We start from the raw sequence: 16575 nt of genomic DNA on the forward strand, positions 1-16575 counted from the left end.
TCCAATGGGTCACTTCTGGTGGCTCCCTCCCCATTCTGTTTATCCTCCAATATCAGTTTGAGTGTTCCCACTCCACTTTACCTCTCCACTGATGTCTTCTTCCCCATAGAGATCCAGAAGTATGTTATCTTACATCTTAGACTGATTTCATGGTTGTTCAGAGTGTTCCGGTAGATATTTAGCTCATTTTAGGGGACTGGTTGAAACAGGGTCTCCTACTTCTCTGCCATCTTGCCCCTCCTCCCTGCATCCCCTCACTTTCAATCTGCCTGTGTCTGTAGGTCTCAAGTGAGTCTCTTGTAGACAGCATATAGATTGGTCTTGCTTTTAAAAAATACATTCTGATACCCTATGTCTTTGGAACATTTATTCCATTTACATTAAGAGGAATTTTTGAAAGATATGAATTTAGTGCCATCCTATTATCTGTAATGTTGCTGTTTTTGTAGATTGTCTCTGTTCATTTCTGGTCTTTGTTACTTTTGGGATCACTCTTCCCTCCAAGGATCCTCTTTAATATGTCTTGCAAAGTTGTTTTAGTGTTCACAAATTCCTTTAGTTTTTATTTGTTCTGGAAACACGTTATCTCTCCTTCTATTATTAATGACTGCTTTGCTAGATAAAGTATTCTTGCCTGCGTATTTTTTCCATTCAGCATGTCGAGTATATTCTGAAACTTCTTTCTGGCCTTCCCTGTTTTTGTGGACAGATCTGCTGCAAATCTGATCTGTCTTCCCTGTATGTTAAAGACCTCTCCCCCAACCCACCCCACTGCTTTCAGGATTCTTTCCTTGTCTGTGTATTTTGTGAATTTGACTACGGCATGTGTTGGTGATGGCTGGATTTTGTTGAATTTAATGGGAATTCTCTGTGCTTCTTGCATTGTGAAGTGTGTTTCCTTCCTCAGGTTAGGGAACTTTCCAGCCCTAATTTGGCCAAATAAACTTCTGCCTCCTTGTTTCCTGTCTTCATCTTGTGGGATTCCTATGATATGAATGTTACTATGCTATAAGGAGTTAGAGTTCCCTAAGTGTACATTAGTGATCCAATACCTTTCTTTTTTATTTTTTAAGATTTTATTTATTCATTTGACACACAGAGAGATCACAAGTAGGTAGAGAGGCAGGCAGATAAAGGGGGAAGCAGGCTCCCTGCTGAGCAGAGAGCCGGGTGCGGGGCTTGATCCTAGAACCCTGGGATCATGACCTGAGCTGAAGGCAGAGGCTTAACCCACTGAGCCACCCAGGTGCTCCTGTGATCCAATACCTTTTTTTCCCTCTTCTCTTCACCTTTATTTTTTCCATAATTTTATGTTTTATATCACTGGTTCATTCCTTTGCTTCAACCATCCTCACTGTCATGGTATCCATTTGGAAATGCATCTCAGTTGCAGCACTTTTAATTTGGGTCTGAACAGTTTTTAGTTCTTTTATCTCTGCAATAAAGGATTCTCTAGTGTCTTTTTTTTTCAAGTTCAGCCAATAATTATAAAAATAATTATTGTTATCAATTTTAGCTCAGATGCCCTATTTATATCTATATCAATTAAATACCTGGCCATCACTTCTTGCTGTTCTTTCTTTTTGGGTGAATTCCTCTGTCTTGTCATTTTTGATGTCAAAGAAAATAAAAATTAAAAAAATATATAATAAAAAATAATAAAGGAAGCTAGATCCTAGATGTACTTTGGTCTGTTTATTAAGGGAAGCTTGATCAATTTAAAAAAAATTAAAAATTTGAATGTTAAAAAATTAAAAATAAATAATAAAATTAAAAATTGCTTTTTCTGTATTTAAAAACAAAGAAAAGGACGACTAGATCCTGTTTTCCCTAGAGCTGAAGCTTTGCAGCATTCCTTGATCAGTAAACTTCCTTGATCAGTAAACTTGGTGTGTGCAAAGGTTTTGTGCTTGTCTTCTGTGGGGAGAGGCCTACTGTTGATTCTTAGGTGGACTTGCCCTAGTGGAGTTACACCTGCAGGGCACAGGGCAGCAGGACTTGGTGTAAGCAGCTCTGGCATCCACTTGGTGGTACTGTTTTCCTCACTGAGGTTGGTCAGTGAAAACAGCTCTCCCCCATTCTCCAGAGGGCGGAGCTTGTGTCCCCCATTCCTCAGTTAAGCTCTCAGAGAGGAGCAATCACTCCCTGGCTTTCATCAGATCCCCACCTTCACCCTGTGTCTGAGCTCTACCTGCCAGGTGGTGCAGCACTTCTGTGTTTTATCTCAGGTGTGGCTGGGTTTCAAAACTCCAAACGTCAGAGACCGCCCCGCCCCCCATAGCGTGGATCCACACTGATACTTTAGGGGCGGGTTTTGCTGCTCTGTGGCTGGTGCCGGCTTGTCCCAGGAAATGGTCACACAACTGCACAGCAGTTCAGTTTATGGTAAATCACAGCACAAAGCTGGTGCCAAGGTTTGCCACCCTCAATCTGCATCTTTGTTCCTATGCTGGTGAATGGGGCAGCTCAATGGCACTTGCCAGGTCTTTTACCACTACAGAGGCCATATCACCTCTACCAAATGCACTCTAAGGAGGAGAACTATTTATCACCATGCAGTTGAGGGGATCCTCAGAATGCTGCCCCTTTTGGGTTTCCACTCTCCTTTCCCATCAGAGCACTACTCAGCTCGTCCAGAATGAACCTGGTGATGGCACTGACCCTCGAAAATTCAGAGTGTGCTCTGCTGTTTATAAAAAACATGTGGTAATTTATTTTATTTTAGTTTGGTTATTTTGTTTGCATTATTTAAATCCTCTCCTTTTTCTCAGTTAGTGGTTTTGGGAAATAGTTTTTCTTGTGAAATCCTCTGCCCATTTTCACTCTTTCTCTCTCACTCCTCTCTCTGTGGTCAGGTTTCCCTCCCCTCCACAATGCCTGTGGCTCCTTTCTCCCCCAAATCAACTTTTTGCAGTTTATACCTTCCACAAGGTGGTCTTTTCTTCCTGCTTGCAGAGGTGCAGATTTGTTCTCTCAGTCCACAGATCAATTTCCTGCGTGTCCAGAATGATTTGATATTTATTTAGCTGTGTTCAAGGGAGGAGATAAGTTAGGGTTGCCCTACTCCTCTGCCATCTTAACCCGCCCCCTGGTCTCTCCTTTCCAAAGAGTCCCTTTTACTGATTCTTGCAGAGGTGGTTTAGTGGTCACGAACACCTTTAGTGTTTGTTTGTCTGGGAAACTCTATCTTTCCTTCTACTCTGAATGATAACCTCGCTGGATAGAGTATCTTGGCTGCAGATTTTTCTCATTAGGCACTTTGCATATATCATGCCATTCTCTTCTGCCTTGGAAGTTTGTTGAAAAATCTCTTGCTAGCCTTATGAGTTTTCCCTCATCAGCTATGACTTCCTTCATCTTGCTACTTTTAACATTTTTTATCACTATATTTTGCAAAGCTAATTAAATATGTCTCGGTGTTGGTCTGCTTCTGTTAATTCTTTTAGGGGTTTTCTGTGCCACCTTCCACAGATTAGGAAATTTTTCAGCTATTACTTCAAGTCAATTTTCTGCCCCCTATCTCTTTCTTCTTCCAGGTCTCCTATAGTACAAATATTATTATGTTTCATGGAATCACTGAGTTCCCTAAGTCCATTCTTGTTTTGCATAATTCTTTCTTTTGTTCAGCTTGATAATTTTCCATTACTCTGTCTTCCAGGTCACTAATTTGTTCCTCTGATTCTTCTATCCTGCTGTTCATTCTATCAAGTGTGTTTCTCATTTCATTTATTGTGCTCTTCATGTTGACTATATTGTTATTCCTGTCTTAATGGCCTCACTCATGTCTTCCACTCTTTTCTCAAGTCTAGCGAGTATCCTTATGATCATTGCTTTAAATTCTCTATTAGGCATGTTACTTATAACTGTTTTGCCTAGATCTCTGGTTGTGGCCTTGTCTTAGTCATTCATTTGGGATAAATTTCCCTCTCTCCTCATTTTGTCTGTTTCTCTGTGTTAAGAAAGTCAAGATGAAAAGCACAATAAATGCAATGAGAAACACACTTGATGCAATGAACAGCAGGATAGAAAAGCCTTCTGCTCCTCAAAAGTAGTGACTTTATGAAGAAGAGTTCCAGGAGTATCCTGTAGTGCAGTGTCCCCTGTTCACCAGTACCTGGCACTTCAGCAGAGTATTCTATATGTATTGCTTACACCCTGCTGTTGTGTCTGTCTCTTTTCCTTTCAGTCCATTCATCTGCACTGACTCTGCCTGCTGTGGGCTGTGCTTGCTCTTTGTGGTATTAGTGGAATCCAGGCAGGCCAGCTCTGATTGGGAGTGAGATCTATGCCCGCCAGGGAAATCCGGGGGGGTGGGGTGGGGTGGGAAGGCAATAGTGTTAGCAAAACTCGCAGTGCGCCACTAGTCTTTTGCAGGATCCCCTGAAGTGCTGCTATGGCTAGGGATGTACAGCTGGCTGTGCTGTGGTGGTTGCCCCTGATGCAGTGGTTGGGCTGGGCAGAAGCTGTGTATCTGGTGGCTGTGCAAGGTGTGCAACTGCAACTAGGGACACACAATTACAGCTGGGGTATGCAACTGGGTGTGGTGTGGAATGGCATGTGGGGGCACAAAAACAGTCACACAGGCACAGCATGTGATTGTGGCTGGGGGAATGCAGCTGGGTGAAATACACGAGGATGACTTGGAGGCATACAGCTGGGTGCCCATATGGCTTTAACAAAATTTGCCGAGTCCATGATCAAGCCTAGCAGGCTTGGAGTAGGTGAGCCCTCAGGAGAACTTGGGCATAGCACACTGTTATCAGGTTAAGTAGCAAGTGTCTATGCCATCCTACCTCCTCCAGCTGTCCCTGTGTTTATACTGGGGGTAGTGGAGGAAAATGACACCTGCCAGGTTGTTTTCATAGTTCCCCAAACACTCTGAAGTCAGTATGAACAGATCTTCTTCTGTTTGCCACTGTGTTGTGTAAATTGCTTTTATGTTCCTCCCTGCACAAGCTGCTGTCTCTTTAAGGGCAACAACCCAGCTATTACTTAGCCTCCCAGCTTGCCCCGTGTATAGTCAGCTTACCTCCAAAGCCCCTCATTTCAAGTCTCACTGGTTTTACGAACACATTATTCAGCCCTTCTGGTTTTTAAAGCCAAATGCTATGGGGTTAGTCTTTCCCATGTGAGTTCCCTGGCACAAGGGCCCATTTCTCTGCCCTCTTTGTTTGTACAGTTCCTTCCCTCCTGCAGGTAGTCTCCCTCCACCTTTCTGACCATTCTTTCAGATGCAGCTTCTTCTCTATATTTAGTTGTGGAGTTTGTTCCATTAACCTTCAGTTCACTCTAGTTTATTGACTTGGATGTGAATAGTATCTAGTTGAAAATGTGGTGAGTTCAGGGTCCTCTTACTCTGCCACGTTCCCAAGCTCCCTGGTTCCTGTATCAACATCGTGTGACTGATTGCCTAGTTACAACTTTGTCTCTTTATGTTTCAGAAATTATGCAGACAGATAGATATGACTCAGTTATCATTACTTGATATCCCCGTCTTCCCAGATTTACTTCAATTTCCTAGTTTTTTCTACCTTAAGGAGACAGTACTGTCCAGACCCTTCTTAACAAACTCTTCTCAAGGATTCCAACAGCCTACAATCTCCTAGTGGCTCGTCATACCCACTTACTCAGGGCTTCACAAAGAAGCCCAGGTGGGGAACCCTAGCACATGCCAGAGACATTCCCCAGCTTTCATTAATGAGAGAGATATATACCCATTTTTATAAAATTCTAGAAAATGCAAACAGATCTACAGTGACAAAAAGTAGATCAGTAGTTGCCTGGGACTGGGACCAGAGCAGGAATCTGTTACAAGAGGACTCTTTTAGGGATGATGTAATGTTCTGTATTTTGATTGTGGAGATGGTTTCCTGCATGGCGTTATCTATCAAAACTCATTCAACCATATACTTTAAATAGATGCAGTTGCCACATATTTCATGACTCAATAAACTTGATTTTTAGGATGCAAAAAAATTTGTTCACTATCCAAAAAAAATTTTTTTAAATAGTTTTGCTAACACACAACTTAAGTGACACACAGACTGGAAATGAAAAGAATATTAGCCCTTATTTATTGTATACTTAGAAAAGCTAGGAAATGAAACTAAAAAACTATTACAACTAAAAATAATTTAGCATGGCAACTGGATCCAGATAAAATTTTTAAAATTCAAATACTTTTAAAAAATACTAGCAATAGGGGCACCTGCGTGGCTCAGTGGGTTGAGCCTCTGCCTTCGGCTCAGGTCATGATCTCAGGGTCCTGGGATCGAGCCCCACATCGGGCTCTCTGCTCAGGGGGAGCCTGCTTCCTCCTCTCTCTGCCTGCCTATCTGCCTACTTGTGATCTCTGTCAAATAAATAAATAAAATCTTAAAAAAAAATACTAGCAATAACCAATAGAAATTGAGGTGGCTTTCATATATAGCCCATTTTCCTCCATGCAAGAGCCGGAGTACTTTTCAAGGAAGTAAGGACATTCATTCCTGCTGAACATGTACACCAGACTGGTGGTGAGAGGTAATATGCTTATGAATAGTGCTGGCTCTCCCCATCCAAACTCAAGAGTGGTAAGTGGATGAGCAAACAACAAACAGAAGGTAAAGTTACAGCATACAACAGGCAGAGGGTTCTACTGAAGACATGACTAGCAATGTGCAAGTCACAGTGGAGGAATGGGGATATGCTAATATGGGCTCTTTCTCAGAATCTGGGTGCTCCCAAGATAAAACACTTTTAAGAAAGTCCTATCTGCAGAATTTGTAAAGGAAAATGGAAACAAACAGCAAAAATACATCTGAAAACAGAAATTTAATTTAAAACACTTATTTCAAAATGGCTAATTTCTAGCTATATGCTTCATTCAGTAGTTTTTACAGATCTCCCCAATAACATTCTTCCTAATCTTTTCTGAGATGCCTCCCTCCAAATCACATCTATTCTTATTTTCTTTAGCCTCAATTCTCTTCCTTTTCTTCTCCATTGTCTCAGATACAAATCAGAGCTCACAATAATCTCTCCTCTCCAGGTTACATAATCTGACACTGCCCCTCTAACCTCCTCCTCTGCCACACTGTCAATCCTACTATCCTGCTAAAAGAAACGGGGAAGACACCAGAGGCAAAGCTCCCCAACACTGGGGCACTCCTGCAATGGTGGAAGGGATAGGTGTTCAAGCTAATGTCTCATATGACTATAGGACTCTGAAAAGACCTCCTGATGGCCCAGAAGATTATTACAATAATTAAATGTACTCCTCTCACCTTGACATTAGATGGCAGTTACCGGCAGACTGAACTACAGAGTAAGGAAATCAGAGTCACTCTGAGTACAAATCACAGAAAGCAGGGAAAAGTACATGTCAGTGGGATAACTGCTGACTCCAAAACCTAGACAAACACACACAGACATGCATGCATAGAGGCATGCTCAAGCATAAATTGTTAGTTCTTTGAGATTGAGGTAACAGCACTAAAACTCCCAGAGGTATCTGCAGAAGATATGAATGACACCTTTGTCTGTGGTATCCTATGATATCCATCTTTGAAAGTCTTAGGTCCAGTGGTAGAAGGGAAGTACATGCCCAGTTTAAGAATGGTTGAATTGGAAAGGTGAGTTTTAAAAAATTACTAAACTAGCATATGAAAATTATCTATATGATAAAATAAATACCTAACCTCAATACCTAACCTCGAAGAGCCTACATTAAGTTGGTATGAAAGTATATACCTATGCCTTGACAATTATTCCGAATGCAATTTAATAACAACTTCAAATTGTAGCACAGACTAATTTGAAGCACTGAAGTCAAATCAACAGACATTTAGGAGGAAGGAAAAAGCATCTCAAGAAGAAAGTCTTTCTGAGATGAGCTGGATCTTAAAGGGTCTGAGAGAGAAAGAATAGCACACAGGAAGAAGAAAAGGTTTTCTAGATAGGAAATACAAGTGATGAGGATCTAGACTGTAATATAATTTTTTAAAAGGCCACATCCAAGATAGAAAAGAATCAGAACATTGGAGAATGACTTTATGCAAATGAATTATCTAGAAAGAAAGGAAGCATTTAATTACTGTCCTTGAAAAGCACACAATTTGATTATGGGATTCCTAACTAAAACCAGAGATACATTTTTAAACAAAAAAGAGAGAGAAGGTAGGAAGGGAGGGAGGGAAAAAGGTAGGGAGGGAACCTACAAGTACAAGAAATGTGTAGTCCTTACTTCCCTCATAGTTGGGAAGGATGGCCCTGTGACTCTTCCACCTTCATGACCCAGCAGAAAGAATGCAGGGAATGGACCTTGTTGATTAGTGACTCCAAGAGAGCAGGGTATCTTTCTTACAAAGAAAAATGAACTCAAAATATCTTGCTCTGTCTTGGGGAACCTTTCTTAACAAACTGAGCGAGCCAGAGCTGAATGCTTCTCTCCAGTGTGAGTTCTCTGGTGGTGATTAAAAGTGGAACGCTGACTGAAGGCTTTCCCACACTCAATACATTCATAGGGCTTCTCTCCTGTGTGAACTCTCTGGTGCACAGTGAGCTGTGAGCTGTCACTAAAAGCTTTCCCACAATCACTACATTTATAGGGTTTCTCCCCTGTATGGGTTCTCTGATGAACCATAAGGCTAGAATTATGACTGAAGACTTTCCCACACTCATTACATTCATAAGGCTTCTCACCAGTGTGAATTCTCTGGTGTATAATGAGGTATGAGTTCTGATTGAAGGATTTTCCACACTCGTTACATTTATAGGGCTTTTCACCTGTGTGAAGTCTCTGATGTCGAATAAGACATTTACTGAGACTGAATGCCTTACCACACTCATTACATTCGAAAGGTTTTTCTCCAGTATGAATTCGCTCATGGTCAACAAGTTGAGAGATCTGACTGAAGGCTTTCCCACACTCAGTACATTTATATGGTTTTTGTCCAGTGTGGAGGCTCTGATGTCGAATAAGACATTTACTCCGACTGAAAGCCTTGCCACATTGATTACACTCGTAAGGCTTCTCCCCAGTATGGATCCTCTGATGATCAACAAGATTTCTATTAGAACAGAAAGCTTTCCCACACTCACTACACTTGTAAGGTTTTTTACCAGTGTGAAGTACCTGATGTCGGATGAGATTTTTACTTCGACTAAAGGCAGCCCCACAGTCATTGCATTCATAAGGTTTCTCCCCAGTATGGGTTCTCTGGTGGTCAAAAAGTTTGGAACTCTCATTGAAAGCTTTTCCACATTCATTACACTTATATGGTTTCTCACCGTTATGGAGTCTCTGGTGTTGAATAAGATGGGAGCTGTGTCGGTAAGTCTTTCCACACTCATTGCACTCATAGGGCTTTTCCCCTGTGTGGGTTCTGAGATGAACTATGAGTTGAGAGGTCTGCCTGAAGGTCTTACCACATTCATTACACTCGTAGGGTTTCTCTCCAGTATGGATTCTCTGATGTCCAATGAGGTGTGAACTCCAATTGAAAGCTTTACCACATTCATCACACTGATAAAATTTCTGTCCCTTCAGAACTCCTTGACATTCTACAGCACTAGAGGACAGATCTGGATGTTTCCCAAGTTCATTATATTCATCACATCCATCCTTTGTGGACTCATCTTCATCCTCGTGTGTTATTTTGAAGAGCTCATTTTCCAGTCTACTCCCTTTTTCCTCTGAGGGTTGCCCTTCCAGCTTTTCTAAAGTACCTTCACAGGCAGCTCCTGCCTCTGGCTCCCCAGAAACTACTCCACAGAGGCCTCCAGATGTCCCATCAGATGACACGGGTCCTTTAGAAACTTCCTGCTCTGCAGGCAACTCTGAATGCCACATTCTAGTCTCACCTGCTGCCAAAAGAAAGAAGAATACTTTTATTAATTTCTTTTCCTCCTCATGAAACAGAATCAAGAGTCTGTGGACCTGAGAAAACCTTCATGTTAGGGGATACATTAAGAGATGAAATATTAAGAACAAGAGAAAGATGGGAAATAGCTCAAACTTTTCTTCATGGACAGAAAGACAAAGAGGGGAAAGAAGGTCAGTGGGAGAGGGTGGAAGAAGAGCTATCAGGACAGAGATCTGTCCTGACAGCTCTTAATTGCCCCACTTATTTGTCCAATCAAAAAGAGCAGCTGGAAGGCAAAAGAGCAGACTGTAAAGGTGGTGTGATCTTAACAGAAATCTCTTAGTAAAATGATGAACTCTAACGTCTTTCCAATCATGACACTGTATGGTTCTGTGGTTCCCAGTAAAGACAGTGGGGAGAGAGGGGCGCCTGGGTGGCTCAGTGGGTTAAAGCCTCTGCCTTCGGCTCACGTCATGATCTCAGGGTCCTAGGATCGAGTCCCGTGTCAGGCTCTCTGCTCAGCAAGGAGCCTGTTTCCCTTCCTCTCTCTCTCTGCCTCTCTATGATCTCTTTTAAATGAATAAATAAAATCTTAAAAAAAAAAGATAGTGGGGAGAGAAAGGAGGGGCAAATACCTCAAATCAAATATAAGAAACAGTATGGGCAAACATAATTAGGAAAAAATGTACCAAAAAAGTGAGTCTTACATGTGAGGACAGTGACAAGATTCAGAGAATTCACAGGTTCAGAAATGCTGGGGGAAAAGTATTATGGAAGGGACAGCAAAGCTCTAAAATGGGGATTCCCCTAGTCTCTGATGCACTAGACCGGCAGAAGTCAGTAAGATAAGTACTACATTTCTACAAAAATTAAGAAACGATTGATAATTTGAAATATGAATCAAAATACGTCTTTGGTATCTTGATAATCTGGAAGCACAGGAAACTACATAGTTGAATATTTCCTTTCGAATTTGGAAAAGGTAGAAGTAGCAAGCAATCAGTCATGTCTGAACACAAAACTGTTACTTCCTTTTAACCAGGGCCACAAGCCATCATGGCATTTTAGCATATGGAAAGTTATAGCCATCTGGCTCCTGGACTCCTAAGCCCACCCACCCTCTCCAGAGTTGGCTACTGTCCTAGACTTGCCAGCCAGAGAACCTGCCCTGAAAACACTCCTTTCCAGGAAGCTGTCCTGCCTCAGTCTTTCCTGAAGGGGAAAATGAGGCAGCAATGTAACTGGTCTCAATACATCTCAGACCACAACTGACTAGACCAGGGCACCATGCCCAAGTGTAGCTTCTCTGTATGTTACACTTCAGCCTCTGTTGTGGCCAGGGGCAAAGTTCTGCCCAAACAGAGATGATACTTAATGGCTGAACCACCCTTGGAGGCCCTCTCTAAGTAAAATCTGAGCTGGAAATAGGGCAAAATAAAGAGAACTAAAACAAGAAGGCACTCTGAACTGAAATGAGGCATGGAGAGAAGCCAAGCCATTAGGGGCCATAGCATGCAGAAAGTATGTGGGAATGGGAAATCTAATAAAGAAGTAGCTATGAGGGGACAAGAGATTCAGAGTGAAGAAAATGGGAAGACAAAACAGATATGCAGGGAGCAACTGCCTTACATTCCCTGGCATAAAAATTATTTGCTGTTGTTGCTGAGGGTCCTGTTTCCCAAAGGACAGTCCAAGTGGTAGGTCTGATCAGGGTTTCCACTCCTTCGGCCTTATTTAAGTAACACAGCTCAGTACTTATAATAACATGAGTGGCCCCCTATTCCTTACAACTACAAATTCTAACCAAACCACCCTAGGTCAATTAATAATGGAGTAAAGACAATGTTGATAACTTAGGGCTGAGTGATGGACACATAGAGGTTCATTACAGTATTCTCTCTACCTTATCTCATCTTTGCAACTTTTCATGATAAAAAAAGCTGGGAAAAAACAGAATAGAGGAAAGAAAATGTAAAGAAAAGAATGCAGACTGTATTACTAGCAAACAGAATAATTAACCAATGAGGTCATGCTGCAATAGTTTTCCAGCATGATGCTCCAGTACACAGCTCTCTGACTGAGAGCTGGACCTTTCCACTTCCTCTCAGTATAGTGCACAGACAGGAACTGGTATGCTGCAGATTCCTGGAATGATAAGTTTCTACTGTTCAGGGATATTCCCAGCCTGAAGGGCAGAAACATCAGGGTACCAAGAGCCCAGGTAGGACCCTGGTGGGTATAGGGGTGAGGGAGGCAGAGAAGCTGGGATGACACATCTAAGAGGACAAGTCCAGGGCCAGACAGAATCCATGAACTCAGTAGGCAGGACCCAATTCCAGAGGAAGCAAACTGAAGTATGAAAGAACTAGAAAACTGCTCAGGCGACCAGAAACCTGGCATTCAGGCTAAAGACAATGAACTCAAGTCCAGAGACAAATATTTTGAAGAAATCCATCCACCAGGAAATATAAACGGCATGACCTATCTCAGGAAATGGAGACCCACAGCACAATAAGCACCAAAACTAAGCCTCCAAGCAGACCTTTTCTGAAGCAGCTGTTATAGAAATGTCTGAAGAGGTCAGTGAAGTATCTGGACAGCGGTGATGAGAAGACTGACAGACAGGAAACTGAGGGCCAACGCAAGGAATTTGGCAAAGGATTCCAGGCCTTCAACCAAAGAAAGGGTTAGGCCAGCTTCTACAACCTTGAACACGGAGAAGACCCCAGGGCCTTTTGGACTCTGGATGAAAGACCCAGAGCACAGTAAGGACATGGGAGGCCAGTGAGCTGAACCTGCAAGGTTAAATTCAGGTATCCTAATGCCTCAGGGTTTCTCCTTGTCCCAACTAGCTTTTGAGAACAGAAGAAAAACTTCACTCATCCCAAACCTAGGAGGAAACCTGAGTTGATCAGGCCTCTAATCCCAGAGCTTCATACCTCAATCCCAGTCTCAATCCCACAGTGAAGATGGCTTTGTAAAGCACAGGGAAAATCCCAAGCAATTATCGGGGCATTTTCCAGGGACATTCTTTTTTTCCTTCTTCTTTTTTCGTTCTTTCTTCCCTTCCTCCTTCCCACCCTTACTCCCTCCCTTTCATCCTTTTGCTTCTTCAACTCATACACAATGTGATTTTGTTTTCTTTTAAAATCCTCATTAAGCAGTCTCTTACTCTTGTGTTTTTCCTACCAGTGTAAGGGTACATATGCTTTATTTTATACACTGGTAAGGAAACAAGAAAAACTGCTTCCAGTACATAACTGGAATGTTATGTTAAACAAATCCATCAATTAAGAAATGAACTCAAACCTAGCGTCCCAAACTTAGTTTCTCCATACCATTCTCCAGTAAATGGAATTAGGGCTCCCTGGAGAAGTGGTGGTCTTCAGGGCTGGGGAGGGAAAGATACAACACAAGCATTCTGTGGTGCCAGAAAGTCAGGGAAAGACACCAAAATGGATGTGGGCACTTCAAGGGGAAACAGGAGCCAACTGCAAAGAGCTCCCAATGGCCAAGGCTAGAATAATTCAAGTAACAAAATAATATCAGCACTGCATCAGAGCTCAAAGAATACATACCCAACATCACACACTAATATAACTAACTGAATAAATAAAACAAAGGGAAATGAGGCACAACTCGTCCTCAGAAAGTATTCCAATTAATAACCGCAGGGGGAATAACAGAAATGAAAGTCACCTTTAGACCATTACACTAATAAGATCCACCAGGAAGGCCAATTAGTAGGTGAAACTTAAGGAGAAACAGGATGTTGTTATGCAAGGTCACAAAGTATCTTCTCCCAAATAATCGCCAGTTACAAAGGGAAAGACAGTATCTTTACAGTGGTGACCCGTGGCAGACACCACTAGATCAAAATTAATATCAACAGTAGTAAGACGTATCGACACCATCCTAATCAAAGCAGGAGAAAATGTCTGACAAAACCAAAGTGAGGAGCATTCTAAAGATACCAGCACAACATACTTCAAAAGCATCGAGGTCACGAAGAACAGGGAAAGATGGAGAGACCGTCACATACTAAAGGAAAACTTGGAGACATGACTACTAAATGCAACGAGGGATTCTAGACTGGATCCTGGAACAGAAAAAGGTCACTAGTGAGAAGCTGATGACCTCTGAATATTAAAGTCAGCAGTTTAATTAACAGTACTGCGCCACTGTGAATTTCTTAAGTTTGATGGCTGTTCTGTGGTTATGCAAGATGTTAACTTTAGGCAAACTGAGCGAAGATTATAAGCAAAACCTACAATTTCTGCAACCCCCTGTAAATCTACAATTACTCAAAAGAAAAAAGTTTTTTGAATTGAGGAAGTGTGTTACTGTTTTTCTCTGATTTACTTTTTTCTTAGCTTAAAAATTAACTTGGCAATCAAAGATACCAAATACTGTCATTCTTTTTTTTTTTTTTAAAGATTTTATTTATTTATTTGACAGACAGATTACAAGTAGGCAAGAGAGGCAGGCAGGGAGAGAGAGGAGGAAGCAGGCTCTCCACGGAGCAGAGAGCCCAATGTGGGGCTCGATCCCAGGACCCTGGGATCATGACCTGAGCCGAAGGCAGAGGCTTTAACCCACTGAGCCACCCAGGCGCCCCCCAAATACTGTCATTCTTGTCTCCAATTTACAGTCATTCTTTTATTAACTTAACAATATCTATTGAGCAACTACTATGCCCCAGGCACTAAGGTCTCTGTGGTGAATGATACAAAAAAATAATAATAATAATAATAATAATACGGCCTTCCAGAGCTCACAGGAAGACAGCCAATGAAGTGTAGATACGTTAACAGGTATGTGAACAGTGTCCAGAGCAATGCAGTTCAATAAAACAAGAAAGGAGGCTAAAAGTTTTAAGATCTGGGAAGGAAAACATTCTGATCATTATGACCTACAGGAAGGATTACGGTTTTTAATCAAAATTTGTCTGCCTTTCTCCAGCATTAACATGACACGTAACAGCACCCTTATTCACCAGACTCTAAGTACACCCAGAGATACACACACGTGCAAACAGACGCCAAGTCCTCTGAAATGCATTCCTTAAATTACAACTAAAACCACTTGCTGACATTTCCCTGCAAATTTTTACTCTTGAACTACAGTTTGAAACAGGATGGTGTTCTTTCCTGGCCACCACTTTCAACCTAGAAGGAGACCATTCTCTGATTTCGGAGGCCTATGCAAGTCAGAGACAGTACAGTAGTTTTAAGTTAGAGCTGTACCTTCTGTTTAAAAATTCCCCTTTATTAAAATAAAATCTGTAAAAAAAACCTATATTACAAAAATAAAAACTTCCCTCTCGGACACTTCACTTTTCATTCTGAAAAGAGACAATCACCCCAATAAACAAGACTGCTATTTTTCTTCACAAACGTCACTTGTTGCGCTTTATGTAACACAGCTTAATGCAATGTGTGCTAAGGAAAATAAACTGCAAACAAAATGTTTTCTATCCATCACAGTCAGAAATATGTCTTAGTGATGCCATAATGCTGGCACCAATTCTGACCACCAAGTGAACAAATGCATTCCGCCGGAATTTTCAAGAGGCAAGAGTATGACTGTGCTTAATGCCACTGAATGATGCCACACTTTAAAATGGTTAAAATGGTAAATTTAATTGTAGCCTACGGTAAATAATATGCATATCTTATCACAGCATTACTATATCACAAGAATACTAAAAGAAGTTTTTTAAAAGCAACGGTATGATCCAATTATGATCCAATTTCGTAATAAATAAACAAACATATATTTACGTATATGAATTTGCATAATTATGAACAAATTTAAACTGTCAGGAAGCATCCAGACGAAACTATTCGCGGACAGCGGTTACTCTTACTTTTCTGGCACTCACCCGCGTCACCTAATTGTCCATAATGAGTAGCTTTGTTCGCGTAATTGGGAGGAAGGATAAAGCGCAGAAGCCATTACTCCCAACTCTCTGCCCCGGGCTGCAAAGCACTTCCAGATACGCGCCTCCCGGAGGCGGGCACCGGCTTCCCGGCTAAACCACCCGCCCCGGGCGCAGCCTCCAGGCCCGACCTCAGCCGGCTCCCGCCCCCTTACGCTCAGACCGGGAGGGGCCAAACACCCCCGCCGCCCTCCCGAACCCTGCACCAGCCAGCGGGCCCCGACGCCCCAGCGCCCCGCCCGGCAGCTCACCGACTCCCCAGGCCCCCGCCAGCTCGTCCTGCGACCACACCACCGGGCCACAGCCTGTCGCCCCGCGCCCGTCTCTCCGTCAGCCCGGGGCGCGCACGCGCGCCGCCGCCCGGGTCCTCGGCAGCCTCTCTAGGAAGCCGGGAGGGCCAGCGTCTCGGCTTCTCCCTGGCGCCCGTGCAATACCCGCCAGCCTCTGAGCGCCTGGCTGGTCCCCAGCACTCCCCCCGACCCTCGTGCCCCGGGCGCCTGCCTTCCACTCGTCAATCCAGTGCCCTGTCAGGCTCCAGAGCTCTACGGGCCTTGCCCAATTTGACCACATCCCTTGCAAGTGTGTGCCTCGCTGCCCTCCAGGCCTTCTCCTCCCCACCCCCGCGCCCCCCCCCCCCCCCGAGAATAGGATCCAAAACTAGCGGTCAAAATAGGGAACACTAAGTCCTAGCTGACTGGTTCTGGCCAAAGGGAGGGTTGGTAAGGGGGCCACTCATTGTATCTAGGGGTACTTGCTGATTTCCGACCACAAGGGCACAAAAACTCTACC

The 16575-nt window shown here is 42.8% G+C and overlaps 1 protein-coding gene across 1 annotated transcript; it reads right to left on the minus strand.

The window, feature by feature from the left end:
* Positions 1 to 6795: 6795 nt before the first annotated feature.
* LOC308338524 (uncharacterized protein) lies at positions 6796 to 16112 on the minus strand. Its single transcript, XM_080796698.1, has 2 exons — positions 16038 to 16112; positions 6796 to 9846 (listed from the first exon to the last, which is right to left on the minus strand). Exon 2 carries the CDS (start codon positions 9830 to 9832, stop codon positions 8393 to 8395), a length of 1440 nt encoding a protein of 479 aa, XP_080652824.1. The 5' UTR covers positions 9833 to 9846; positions 16038 to 16112; the 3' UTR covers positions 6796 to 8392.
* Between the last annotated feature and the right edge of the window lie 463 nt (positions 16113 to 16575).

Source organism: Martes martes (genome assembly GCF_963455335.1).
Source record: "Martes martes genome assembly, chromosome: 1".
Lineage (NCBI taxonomy): Eukaryota > Metazoa > Chordata > Mammalia > Carnivora > Mustelidae > Martes > Martes martes.